The sequence below is a fragment of the Argiope bruennichi genome, chromosome 2 (genome assembly GCF_947563725.1).
Source record: "Argiope bruennichi chromosome 2, qqArgBrue1.1, whole genome shotgun sequence".
In the NCBI taxonomy this organism is placed as follows: Eukaryota; Metazoa; Arthropoda; class Arachnida; order Araneae; family Araneidae; genus Argiope; species Argiope bruennichi.
Genome location: NC_079152.1, coordinates 101,445,255 through 101,459,740, shown reverse-complemented (window position 1 = coordinate 101,459,740; position 14,486 = coordinate 101,445,255). Strand labels below are relative to the sequence as shown.

Here is a 14,486-nt window from a genome sequence, read left to right as displayed (position 1 = left end):
ATACGTCACGCAACGTCAAACCAAGATAGGTTAAACAAACATAAAAAATATATTTAGAAATCATCAAAAATAGCTACAAAACAAGTTTTGGCTAAACTTTGATATACAGTCATTTGGCGCCTTGTGAGGTTGACAATTTTTCGATGGCGTTTTTGCTACCGTTACGCTTATACTGCCGTTCGCGACACATTTCTCCATTTCGCTAAAATTTGGCGAAAAACTATTTTTTTGACGAAAATGACTGTGTTCCCAATTTTTTATAACACACATTCTGAAACATTTAGACTGTTAAAAAGGTAAAAATGACATGCTCATAGTCAAAAAAATTCACTAAAAATATACAATAGAAAAGCTGTTTTAAAATTTCAGAATATACAAATAACTCATTGTACTCACTGTTCCACACTTGCTTATCAACTCTATAATATGATATGAAAATAAAATTCAGCTTGCTTCATAATATTTCTTTGTAAATTATATTGGATGTTTTTTTCCTGGTGCTAAGACAAAAAGATTTTGTTTGGATGTAACTCTAGAAAGTAATTGTCCATGGACTTCAATATACTAAAATGTTCCCCAATAAATGCCCAACAAAATGGTAGAAATATCTCCAATATCAGTTAATTTTTGGGGGCATAATGAGTTTGGAATCGCTGTTTAAAATCAGACGTAAACAACGAAATCGCATATGCATACCACAGCTCTTGCTATTTGCGCATGTGTGGAAAAATGCAACGCACAGACACTGCAGTTTTACGCATGCGTGAATCTTAGTAAGAAATTAATTAAAATCGTAATTATAAAACTCTGTTTTTTTATTTTGATATGACTTTAATATACTAAAATCTTCTCCAATAAATGCCTTACAAAATGGTACAAGTATCTCCAGTATCAGTTAAGTATTTCTCGAGTTTTTCTCTTTCAAACAAACAGACTATTTCAGTATAGATTTTTCACAGTCATGAATCATCTGTTTACAGAAATAGGTACAGAGTGAAAAACAATACTACTGTTAGGAGTTTCGATCCAGACATCTAGCGCTTTTGTAAAGCAAAACTTGCGGGATACATAACACACATTTAAATTTTACAAACATTTATTCTTTTTTCGGTATCACAAATTAGTGATATTAAAGTAAAATCCTAGTCATGAAATAAATGATGAAAATGGAATGAATTGGCGTTGGAACTAAAATAGATCACGATCCATTGTTAATGGATCCAATGATTATAACTGGAAACGAAAAATTTTTCAGCGTTCTTTATAGTTATCTTTTTCTTAAGATGGCAAGACATCTTTAATAGCCGGTATAGTCACAACAAATTTTTAAGCTGGACGAGATTTGGTCATTATTAAATAAGTCATGCAAAAATGCTTCATAGATTTGACTAATTGAGTTGGGCAAAGTTATTAATTTTGATTTCCTACTCTTGCGATGCATGTGAAGTAACCATAAACCACAGATTAGAGCAGACAATTCCAGTTTTTTATTTTGTTCTAACTAAAAAAATATTCAAATTGTCTCCTTAGATTTGAGGAGACAATTCCATTTTTTGATTTTGTTAGGACTAAAAAAATATCCGAATTGAAATTAAATATCATTCATGGTATAAATTCTTACTCATTAATGTATTGTTCATATTAAAAAGATTTGCCGAAAAAAAAAAGATCTAAGTCATTACATAAGTTTTATTTCTAGAAGTGACCAATTGTATCCCTTATTAGCTTAATTAATCCTAAAATATAATTAGTTATAAAATTAAATAAGTTAAAAATATAATTATTTAAAATCTTATTTTAATATATTTAATATATTGACCACGAAATAAATCCAGATGGTAATGCTTTAAAAGATCACTATGAATGGAGGGATATGAATATAAATTAAAGTATATTTATTATAATATACTAAATGATGCAAAATTCACTTGTAAACAATGTATATCTAACTTAAAAATGAGTGAAGCATGTTTCTATATTTTAAACGCCTTATTAGTTTCCTAACAGTCTTATAAGAATTCTGAATATTTCTATAATAGTCTCTTTTCAAAATTTCACCATATATAAATCTGGAATCAAATTCAGTGTGCAAACTTTTAAAGGGAGTAGGCACCAAAAAAACAAAAAAGAATTGCATAAAACAAAGGGTGATCATTAACATTTTTCATAAGAATTGGAGAGTTCAAGAAAACAAAGAATCCAATGAAGAGTAAAAACTCTATATTTGGCGAGTTAACATTTGTATAATGCTTTCAGTCTTACAAATCCCAATGCATTTGATTATATATGGCGCTCTTTTGTTTGGACATCGTTGAGCATGCAGTTCTTGCCACCAACTCCTCCTCATCACCACCTTTTCAACATTAGTAAGCCGCTGAATGCTCTCCATATGCAATTAAACTGTAAATAACAAGTTGAGAAGTATGTCCATCGAGTAACATCTATGCACTTCATTTCGCTGGAGATACAGGAAATTTTTCTTAATGAAATTTCGGCTTGCCAGTTTGTTGTTTCATTAACAGTTAATACGTAGAATTTTCATTCTTTTTGCATAAGAATAAGCCATATTCGAGAGCAAAAATAGCTCCTTAGACAATTTTAATGGTCGCTGTTCCGCTTGTTTATAGAATGGGGAGATTTTAAGTCAATTTTTATTTACATAAGTGGCAGTATTTATAAAGAATTGAAACTAAGAGAGACGCGGCCATAATTGTATTATTACATTTTAACCATCCCTGTTTTTAAATTTTTAGTTAGTATATAATTATGGAGAACAAGTACCCTGATTACATGATTAAGATACTTGTAGATTAAATAATTTCATTAAAAACTATGTGAGATTTTGATATTAATTTAACGATAACTTTCATAAATAGTGTAGTACAAAACAAGATATTTTTTCATCTCTCATAATTTAAAATTTGCTATTTTAATGATTCAATTTATTACAATTATTCACAAATTACTCTTTATTCTTTAGCAAATTTTCAAATTTTTTTTTGAATAATTCTCTATAATACATTTCATTTTTGCAATAAATTCAAACCTTTTCCGTTGTCTCTTCAAATGTTAAATTGAGCGATTTTCTTCATTGTGGAAAGCCAAGGAAGTGATTTTCTGTCTGCTATTTGCGTAGTTCATATGAAAAATGAGAAAGCGAAGCTTCAGTATTGCTAAATATAAAGTATAATTAGAAGACAAACTGTCTGGATAGTGAAGTTTTTCATGTCACGGAATTAACTATATTAGGAAAATTATCATTATTGTTCTGTACAATAAACTGAGCAGTTGTCTAGAATGTGAAATTGGGCTATTAAAATAATCAATGCCTGTAATATCTATCATAATTTGACGTTTAAAAATACTTCATTGAGAGAATCATGAGCATTAGCTTATGAATAAGCAATTTATTTCAAATATTCAGCCAATATTACCTAGTAATCTAGATATTCGCCGAAGGACCTAATTCTAAATAATCCACGATCACGGTGAAGCTTCAAGATATGAACGAGATGCTGTAGAATGAATTTAATTAGGGCTCTAATTAGTGAAGAATTCTTATAATAGCTGGCTGATTGTCAAATTATTTTAAGGCGTCGAGAAGATTTGAAACTCTCTCTATCAATTAATCCTTTGTTTACTTGGAATTAGTTTAATAGCAGCACGTGTGGCTATTTTTAATTTTTTAGATGTTTACAATTCTTCTGATGAATAATTCCCATTTTTTACATCAGCATTTAGATTTTTTTAACATTATATTTAACTGTTTGATGATTGGAATGAATATATTAAAGCAACAAATAAGCGGTTAAAAATACCTTATGCGTGCAATTCGTGGAATTGCTATTTTCTTCTTGTATATTTCCTATGCTATCTATTTAAAATAATCAACAAATCTCTATTTACTCTTCAATCGAGTCTTTATAAAAAATGAAAATTATGTTGCACTTAATTATATTTTCGAAAATTTAATTAAATATATACATTTTGCTTTTTTTTTTCTAAAAGTTAAATAAATATCTGGTAAATTACATTCCTGAAATTACGAATTATCTATCAGTGATAAACTACAAAAATGGAAATATTTTTGAATCCTTTTTAAAAAAATGTAAACCCTGCAACATTTTTTCTTCATTAAATCTTAATTGTCATTATAAAAAACATTGCGTTATTTTAAGCAATACCAGAACTAAGCCTTTAATTCTTATATAATAAATAAAGGAGATTAGAGGTAATTAAGTAGAGTTTTACTCAAAATCGGACCAGAAAAATTGAATATAATTGAACTTGAATACAATTGATCAAACAAAAAACATCACATAAGATTATTAATATATAAGAATAGAGAAATAATTAGTATGTATAATTTTCCGTTGCAGTCTGTATCGTTAAAAGTTAAAAATACCACCGCATTTTCTATCTGAACACATTCGAATGCGAATTCCTATTTTTGACGTTTAATGATTGAGGCATTTTTTTATTGTTTAAAATGACTGATTTATCAGTGTATTAATGAAGCTAAACATGAATAAAAATTAGTTATGAGATCGAAAAGATCACCTTTTAATGTTTTTTTATGATGTATTGTAGCAAGGGTTAATGAGTTGAAGTCTACAATTTTTATGATTTTAATCCTTTTGCTGTTAGTGGATCACTATCAACTCCAAACAGTTTTTAATTAGTTTTCATTAGATTACTCGTAATTTTTATGGATCTAAAAAATCCCATTTCTAGGAAGCAAAACTTTTGATGCTACTATATATTTAAATTTAAAGTATATTATAAATAATTATTTTGTTTAATTCCTGAGCACTCTGGAAAATGTATGGGATTTTCTACTACAAATTTCATTAGTTAATTTGTGGCAATCATATCCAAGATATTTTTAGGGTTTAACAGCACGTCAAGATGGTCCAATTTTCTAGGTGTTTTTTTTTTACATAAGATGTGATATTGATTTTGAAACAGTTGGAATTCCAGATTGTTTTATTTCCTCAGATTATTATTTTGGGATTCTATAATTAAACCTTCATTCAGGAAATAAATAAGTTCAACTATACATTCACTTATATTATAATGAAATAAAAGTTATTGATATTGATTACTTACTGGTTAAAGTATTTAGGCTAAGAGGAAGTGAAAAGAAATAATTTAGTACCGATTAAACTTCGAACTTTTTTGCAACATGTTTCCATGAACGGATTTTTTGGTGCTTTTTTATTTAGGTAGAAAATAATTCATTGAAATAAATTATAAATTAAATCAGCGGGAGTGGTCTCTTCAAACTTTCTCGCTTGTTATCACCTCAATCATAAAAATACGAATCTTAGGCAAAGCCATAACTGTCACAAGGTGTCACATTTTTATTTTCGGAGTTGTGTGCTTCGAAATATGGTAAAGGAAGTCGGTACTTATGTCGAGCAATAGTTATAGAATATCAAAATTTTCAGTTTGGTGTGAATCTAATGTTTTCATTGAAACTAGCTAGCTATCTGATATGATTAATCATTAGCCAGCGGTTAATACACAAATATCTGAAAATCGAATTTTTATTTTTAATCATCTTTTCCCGATCGATTGAAATCAACATTTGGTTACGATTAAGTCATAACATTACATATCAATTTTTATTTAAGTTATTACGCTTTTGAGTTATCAATCATTTGATATATCTAGTTAAAAAATTATTACGAATCTGCACTTCATGTGAACAAAATTTTGCTTACCTAGATTGTTATGCGTTTGAGTTATTATGTTTACCTGCGTACTAAAGTACAAATTAATGGGCATTCAATCTCTTGACGAATCGAGTTCCAAATCTCACGCAAATCTGAACTCAAAAGGCTAAACCTGTGTATTAAATTTTATACATCTGCCTTTTTACATTTAATAATTAACATGTTCACTTGCACTTGTACAATCAGACGGAAAGATTTCTCCTGAACGGAATTCGTTTAACAATTTATTTACCGGCGCATTAAAGTAACATTTAAATCCGGCTGATATCTTGACAATATGACTATTTTTCTAACAGTGTTTGAAAGAACACAAAGAGCTTAAATTAAAAAGAGCATTAAAAATCTTTTATTACTTATTTAATTAATTAAATTAATTTGATTATTTAAAAAAGTTTTTTTCTTCTTTTTCCTGTGTTCATTCTGTACCAAAACTTAATCAATTGTTCATAAAATAAATTTGATAAATTGATGGTAAAATGACTCGGTAAATAAAGATGTTAAAGTTCACAGATTAAATTTCTTCAGTCGAGCTGAAAGCATTTTTGAATTGTTGTGTATCACAAACAAACATAATTACAAAAATGCGTTTTTAGAATTCTAAGTAGTTTGAAAAATGAATTGTCCAAATTTCATTGTAAATTTTTTGACTGGTTTGCAATATTTTCTATTCCCTTCTCTTGAAATGGGTGACAGTAAAAGAAAAAGGGACTCAAAGCGAATGAGAGCTGTTGACAAATATTAATGAGAGTATGCATAAAGGAAGATGACAAAAATCTTGTGGAGTATCGATAAATATATTTCAGCCCAAAGGCACAATTTGTATGCATTGATTGAAGGCTCAAAATATTTTTTTGTGTGAAAAGAAATTCATTATATTTTTATTTTCGATCAACCGCACAAAGGACTTTATCATTCGTGCATATTTATCAGTTCTTGAAAGTGACAAAATTTTAGTCTCGAAACCCGCGTTCTGTTATCTTTCATTGGATAACTTGGGGGTAGAGACCCAACAAAGACTGAATTTTTTCATGCATAAATTACAATGCATTTGAGAGCTGTTAATTATTTTCATGCTTAACTTAATAATGATTTATTATTGGTCCCGGTTTATAACGCTACAATATTCTTTATTTATCCAGTAAAAATGATTATTTACAAATCCGCATTCATTTAAATATAAATAACGTATTCAACATTTTTTATTCTCTGCTTTGTTCATGGTGTCACTCAGATGAGTGGTAATGTGTGTATAAATATATCAGGGAAATGTTTTGAATTTTTAAAATTATGCTGGATTTTACTTCGTTTAATTCTTCGTTAACAAGGTGCATTTAGAAAAAATGTTGTAATCGCCAAAATATTAGAATTCGAGATTCTGACCAATTTCCTCGTTGCGTTTCAGCCCTCTCTGAGTCTGGAAAATACATTGCTGCAATTATTTGTGTCTGTAAGCCTAATGGCTACAAAATGCTTTGAACTACTTGGATGAAACTTGGTATGTGGCATCAACTCCGAATTTATAGACTACAACAAATTTTGAACGACATCCATTCAGGGGAAGTCTGTCCGGCTATCCGAATATAGGATAGCACTATAATTATAAATTGAAGATGGTTAACCTGTTAATTGGATATGATGAAATATTTCAATGCAAAAGGAATTGAATGTAAGTTAGGGTTAATTCTAGAGACGGGTGCCGCCAAGTTTGGCGCCAAATTTTAAAGCTAAAGTCGCCAATATGACAACTCCTCTACGCTTCCAATGTATGGCAACCCTGTTAAGAGAATGCGATATCGGGGGTGATATCGGGGGTGTAATTTTTAACCAATCAGGTTTGAATTGACTTTGAATTTCAACCAATTAGGTCTAAAAAATTTCTGCTGCTCTTCAAGTCTTGTACCGTATTTTTTCATTTCTCTCTTCGATTTCTCTTGTGGTGGCAGCTTTTCGCGGGAAATCTTTCCGAAGATTGGATTTATTCTGATTTCTTCTGCTTGTAAAGTATTTTTTTTTCTTACTTTCGTTGATTTTTCTTGTGGTGTAAAATGGCTGGTGTGAATGTGACAAATGAGGAATCCCTTAAATTTAGGGGGGTTTTCGATTTAGAACGTTTGGTAGCGAAAGCGTGTGTTGAATGGTGCATGAAAATGGATTTAATTGCTGATGGAAGTATGGTGAATGCGGGCAGGATATGGTATTTACAGAAAGGAAAGGTTTGTAGAAGAGAAGGGCATTATTGTAAATTAACGAAATTCACATCGTTAAATCGGGTGAGTTCAAAAAAATTTGTATTGTTATTTTTTGCATTTTTTTTAAATTTAGCATTGTTCAAATTGAGCTATTTTTAATTATTTCTTATATAATTATTCTTATTTTATTATTATAATATTCTAAATTCTATAATATTCTAAATATAATATTATAATATTCTATTAAATATAATTATTCTTATTTTTGTATACTTCATGCCAAATTTTTCTCCTGCCATCGCCCCAAGGACGCTGTAATCTTCAGAAAAGAATCTCTAGAAAATAGTCATAATATTGAGAAATACAATTCTGAAGATTACAGCGGCCGCGGGGCTTGGCGAGAAAAATTTGGCGGGTAATCGCCAAATGGTACCCGTCTCGAGAACTGTCCCGTAAGTTAATTACCCGGTTAACAAGTTAAAGAGATAAAATTTGGTACACAAATTTAGCATCTAAAGTATATATATGTTTCAAATTTACAACCAAATACGTCAGAAGATTAACTGTTTGTTAGCGTGTACTTTCACAAGCTTGTAAATGCGATAATTAAAAAAAAAAACCGATGACTTAAATATGTGAAATTTTGTATGTAGTTTTGTAACTACAATTTTAGTTCTGTGTCAGGTTTTGACTTCAATCCTTCTGAAAAAAGATTTCAAATGCACATTCGACTTTCTGTTGCTTGTGTATTCCCAGAGATTAATAGCCAAAAGTAGCTTGTTAATAGGCTATTCAGAACTTTTTTACGCCACTGGCCAGCGAATAATAAAGCAAAGGTACTTTTATTAGAGAATATGCGAAAATGTTTAGAGGAAATCAATTGCCGCTGATTTAAATTAGGATAGAAATTATTCAAGTTAAGCATGCTTGAGAGTTAATCTAGGATTATGCCTTCTTTACGTTGATGGATCCTATTCGAAATTTGATCAATTCAACTCAATTGATCTGCAACTCAATTTATATTTCAATGTATCCTTAACATTTCCAAATTTGTAAATATTACATGTTTATTTCCTTTAATATTCGATTTCAACTCTTTATCCGATCTGGTTTCTTAGAAATTTTTTTTATCTATTTTAACATGTTTAGTTTGAATATGTTATTGAGCTGTTAGTGACTGTTTGACTTTGTTGAAATATAAATATAGCAATAACGTTTTTTGTAAAGAATTTGAAAGGCTTGGCATTCTTACTTTAAGCAAAATCAGAAATTGCTTCTCAGTTATTTCATACAGTTTGGCAGTTTTCGCTAAGCCAGCTTTGAATATAAATATTGGATGGGATGCAAATATTGAATATATTTGCATTTGTCAAAGCTCTTGTGGAGGATATTGATTTTTGTAAAATTTCATTGCTAAATATTTCAATGAACTGTTTATTAACTGTAGACAAACAAAACTGTTGAACTTGAAAAAGTCAACAATATTTGAAAATATAATTTCTTTATGTAAAATGAAGAGGTGAGAAACGTGGAATACTAAAATTCGTTAATATAAATGATGAAAACAGAGCAGGAATGTAATAAAATAAATATTTTATTAATAGAAAAAAATATACATAATATATTTGATGAATAATGTCTTGAAAAAAAATTAATACTTAAATAATAGTCTACAGAATATACACAAACATTAAAGAATGGGCACTAGCTTTCACAAAAATTGGACACATACTTAGAGTAAATCAGCATATTCCGTGTTAGCCCATTCTGCACATAATAAACATTGAATCTACATTTCTGTTACTGTGTTTTCAATAAAATTTCTATTACAGAATATTTAATCTGTATTTTTGCTTTAGAGAGGCTCAGTGTGGCAGATTAATCATAAATACTGAATAAGCCTTCGTAATCCTCATTTGCTTCTTGGAAATTCTTTTTCGTCATCGGTTTTCAGGTGTCTCTCTCAGTGTGACAAATATTCTATTCTATTCCATATTGCCACCTTGTTAATATACTGTATTTATTGCCTACTGGTTATTTGTTTTATTAAATATAAATATTTATTCAGGAATTGAAACTTGGATTAGTTATAGACAAAAATAAACCACTAATTGTTTTCTACGTGCCCATATAACTGTCAAGGAGTAATTAAGTAGGATGTGGAAATAATACAAGGAAGACAACTCGGCAAAAATTTACATTTAAAAAATGAGCAAAAATGATGTTTATAAAAACGTGGAGAGATGGTGATAACTATCACACTACAGATAACCCTAAGCAATGGCCATTTCTAAAGGAAACGTCTGAGTTTTTTTACTGAGAAGGGACTCTTTGCACTTCCTTACTTCTTTATTGAAGCTTTTAATAAAGGATAAACCAAATTACTCCATTTTATATCTGTGAACCATATTTATATTTCATCCTCTATCAAATCAACCAAGCCCACCAGTTTTTATAGGAACGTTTTTAAAAAAATGTCACACGTTTGGAGGACATGACCTTGGAAGAAGATTAAAAAAAACTTCTCTACAGTTTTCTTCTTATTTCTTTTTTTTATGTAAATTTAGCAATCATTTAAAAAATAAAGCTTTTACTTCTAAAAATAAAATAATTCAATATTTGTATATAGAATGTATCGTGGAATCTTGGTTATTAAGTCTAATAAAAATCGTGTATTAAGTATATAATCATGGGCATCTTAAATAATTTTAAAACTATATAAAAAATGAAATTAAAATAAAAAAAATGAAAAATGAAATTTAGATATTTTTAAAGTTTCTGATACTGCGTCGGTTTCAAAAGATTCATATAAGAAACAGCAACCAAACACACTATGTTATCTGATGATTTCCGGAATAATGCTAGGTAACCGCTGCCATTTCATAATTACAAGTACGCAAATCACATAAATAATGATATCGTATGACTCTGACGTGAATTAATTTTTCAAATTCTAACCTTATTTTAGCTATAAGATGCAATCTTCTTGATTAAGAGAAACAGGAGCTTTGTAGAAAATATTTTAGCGAAAGACATAAACACATCAATAGGCGGTTGAAGGATTGCATTAATTTTATATAAAAACTACCAAAATTCGTATTTTTCTCCCATATGTAAAATGAATTTAGAGATAAAACAAATCTAGACAAAAACACAGCAAGGAATAAACTGAATTTTGTTATATAATCTTGATTCCTCAGCGAAAAATCAGATATAAAACAAATGCCCTGAATTTTGACCTCATTTGTAAATGGGTGTGAAAACTATTTAAGTTTAGTAACTTAACTAAGTAATAATCAAATATGTGCTAATCAGTTATGTAGAATTCAAATTATCAGTTTATGCAATTATAAAAATTAGATTATTACATAAAATTTTGCATTAAAGAGATTCTGAAGAACCTCTCCACGTTTTGCTTATATTTTCTTGAAATATGCTTAACATATAAAGATTATTTCAAAATGGTAAGAAATATTTTTTATCCTATCTTTTTGCTTTAAAAATAAAGAAGATAAAATGCGGATTAAAAGAATATTTAACATAATAAAAACAAGAAATTTTTTTGTTCTTTTATTTTTTTTCTTTATTTTATTTATGTGTAATGATTTAAAGATAAAGGCGTAATGTTTTAAACTTCAATTTCATGAAACAATAAAGATTTTTAGTGATTATAAAAGAGAATTATTTTAATCAAAGCCATTTCTGACTATATCTTTCATAAAGCATGTTTTAGACTTCATATTCAGAATTCATGAAAGATTTCTAATTATTCGTCAATTTCTAACAAGCATTATTTGTTCTTAAAAAAGTTCACAAATATTGTAAATAAAGAGATATTTCAAAAACATTTACATTAATAAGCTGCCTTTACTATTTTATGTATAGACTTTGGTAAGTATTTAATTTCAGAACCTTTGACAAATATGTTATTATAATTTAATTCAAATAAAAGACTATATGTGTGTATATATATATATTGTTATTGAAATTCACCGGATTTTTTCCGCTGATTTGTTGGTCGATGAAATAAACAGTTCTTTAGCAACAAACGACAACCATTTTTTAACACGAAATCACGGATATACAACCGAGACGAACACAGGCAACACACAGCAGCACACTGCAACAAACAGTAGCCCACAAGTAGTAATCGGTAGCTTCCAGATAGAATTCAGAAGGAGGGAATCTACGTAGCTTCACTCTATGGTTTCTCTAAACGTTTAGCTGTATCCAACTACCGATTCGCTATTGCACAACTGGCTACTCCGCACACGACTCGATGCTGCTTCCATAATAAACACCAGGACTCGGCACACAGCTAAATTCAGTAATTGTTTGAGCTCCACACAACGCTTCGCCGGACTGATCCAACTATTCGCAGTAGACGATTCTACGATTACGACTCATTTCCCGACCTAATACACAACTGACTGCAGCTTGAGACTGCTGGTTTTTTATAGTTCCCGAGAGGTGGACAAAGAAAGTTCTGGAGAGTTCTTCGTATCATCTCGGTTCCTAATGGTTCAATCGCTAAAATTCTGGAAGTTTCCATTACTATCTATTTTGTCTCCAAAGTCGCGAAATTCGTCGCCAAGTCTCTAAATTATCTCCAAGTTTGTCACCAAGCTCTGAGATCACCGTGCTGGGATGTAACATTATAGATTTGTAGCAATATATATGTGTATGTGCGTGTATGTGTTCGTGTGTATGTATGACGTTTAATGTGATTAATCAGTTATAATTAAAAATAGCCTATTTGTCATATTAACCGTAATATGAGAAAGATATCCAAAAACTAAATTCTTTCAAGCAACTGAAAAAAGGAAAAAACTTATGAAGACACTTTATTGGATAATTCAATTCAATACTTAGGCTAACTTTTCAACATAATTGGCACCATTATTGATGCATTTGTCTTAACGGTGTAGAAATTAAGATGTCTTCATCGTAGAAGGATGCTGCCTACAGTGACGAAGAATTTAACTTCTATTTCATAGAAAAATGCTTTTGCAGTATTATAATTGTGCAGACACCACCGCCCGCTTAATCCTTTGTTAACATTTTAATCTCCTTCATCGAAATTTCGAATCCACTTTCTTACCATAGGAATCTTTTATAGTATTTTATCTATGAATTTCACAAATTTTACCGTGGATTTCATTTAGTTTAGTGTCCCTACAATTAAGAAAGCCGATGACCAAAAGTAAGATGCAAGTGGAGGGATGTTCTATTTTTCAAAGCAGTTTAAACACCCAACATGCACCCGACACAATAATCAGCGATGTATTTATGATTTCTATTGTCAGCCAATGAGTGGACGCTCATCCTGAAAACACGATTGCAGCATTTCCGCTGCAAAGTTTCTGGTTACTCATCTTGTATACACTAACGTATTTTTAAAATGCTAATTTATTGCTGAAACACAAATATCTATAAGTTGGAACAGTACTGAATAAATTTATTTTAATTTCAGGTACACTTCTAAAGGTGACGATATCTATGCCATAGTTTTAAGCTGGCCGAAAAATAACGTTCTTCAACTGGGAGCACTACAAACCTTACCTGGTGATAAGATATATATGCTTGGAGTCGACGATCCTCTCGAATATTCGCAAGCAAAGAAAGTCGCTAAAATAATTTTCCCTGTTTTGCCTCCGAATGAATTACCAAGCACTTACGCCTGGGTGTTGAAAGTTACGCAATGATTTATACAAATTTTGTTTCTTTTAATGCTTATCATAAAGAGAGAATAACATATTCTTTTCTTTATTAGAGACAAATCTTACATTTGAATATTACGTAATGAATAGTATTGTGTGTGTTTTATATCAGTTGTATTTTTCATTGCTTGTTAAAAAGAAATGCCTGTGTGTTTCTTAATAGAAATGTTCTTGTACGACATCTTTTAAATAAATATTTATCAAATACATTTTTGTCATTCTGTTCTATAAAAGGCTTCCCATCAAATTTCGATATTTTAAAGAATAGTTAGCTTTTATTAAGGGATAAAAAGAAAGTTAAATTTTCTATTTTTTTCTGTCATTTAATAGCAGTTTTATTTGAAGTAGCAAAAAAATTGAAATTAAAATGACTATCACTGAAGCAAAAAGTGTTATGCCCAAATTAAGGTAATATAACTTTTATTAAATAATTCATGTTTGACTAAATTATAAAACCAATAACTTATCTTTTATATTGGAGTAATTATTGATTAGATTGTCACGCCAACCCAGCAAGCCGAGACAAAATAATTTGACTTACAAAATTGTCCAGTAATTATCTCAATGTAAATGTAGCCTGGTGCTTCATGCACAAGAGAAATTGTATGATACATTTTATCCTAGAAATTATTGCACAGAAATTTCTTTTAGTAAAGATTGAAATTCGCATTCATTTTTATATGAAATAATATGTCAGAAAGTAATGTAGAAAACTTTTTTTTTTCAAAACTTTTTGTGTAGGGAAAAATTTCCACAGTGATTCTATAAATTTCGAAAAAAAAATTAACAATCAATACTTTCCAACACTAGAAAAATCTGAAAAAAATTGAATTTTCTCC

At 29.5% G+C, this 14,486-nt stretch overlaps 1 protein-coding gene across 2 annotated transcripts in view; it reads left to right on the top strand.

Annotated features, from left to right (window-relative positions):
- The window catches only part of LOC129991590 (alpha-L-fucosidase-like), a 53,687-nt gene extending 39,833 nt beyond the window's left edge, over positions 1-13,854 (top strand). For both annotated transcript variants that reach the window (XM_056098243.1, XM_056098244.1), the window contains exon 8: positions 13,401-13,854. In XM_056098243.1, coding sequence (XP_055954218.1) covers positions 13,401-13,632 — 232 coding nt within the window. In that variant the 3' untranslated portion in view covers positions 13,633-13,854. The remainder of the gene's footprint in view (positions 1-13,400) is intronic.
- Positions 13,855-14,486: the final 632 nt, after the last annotated feature.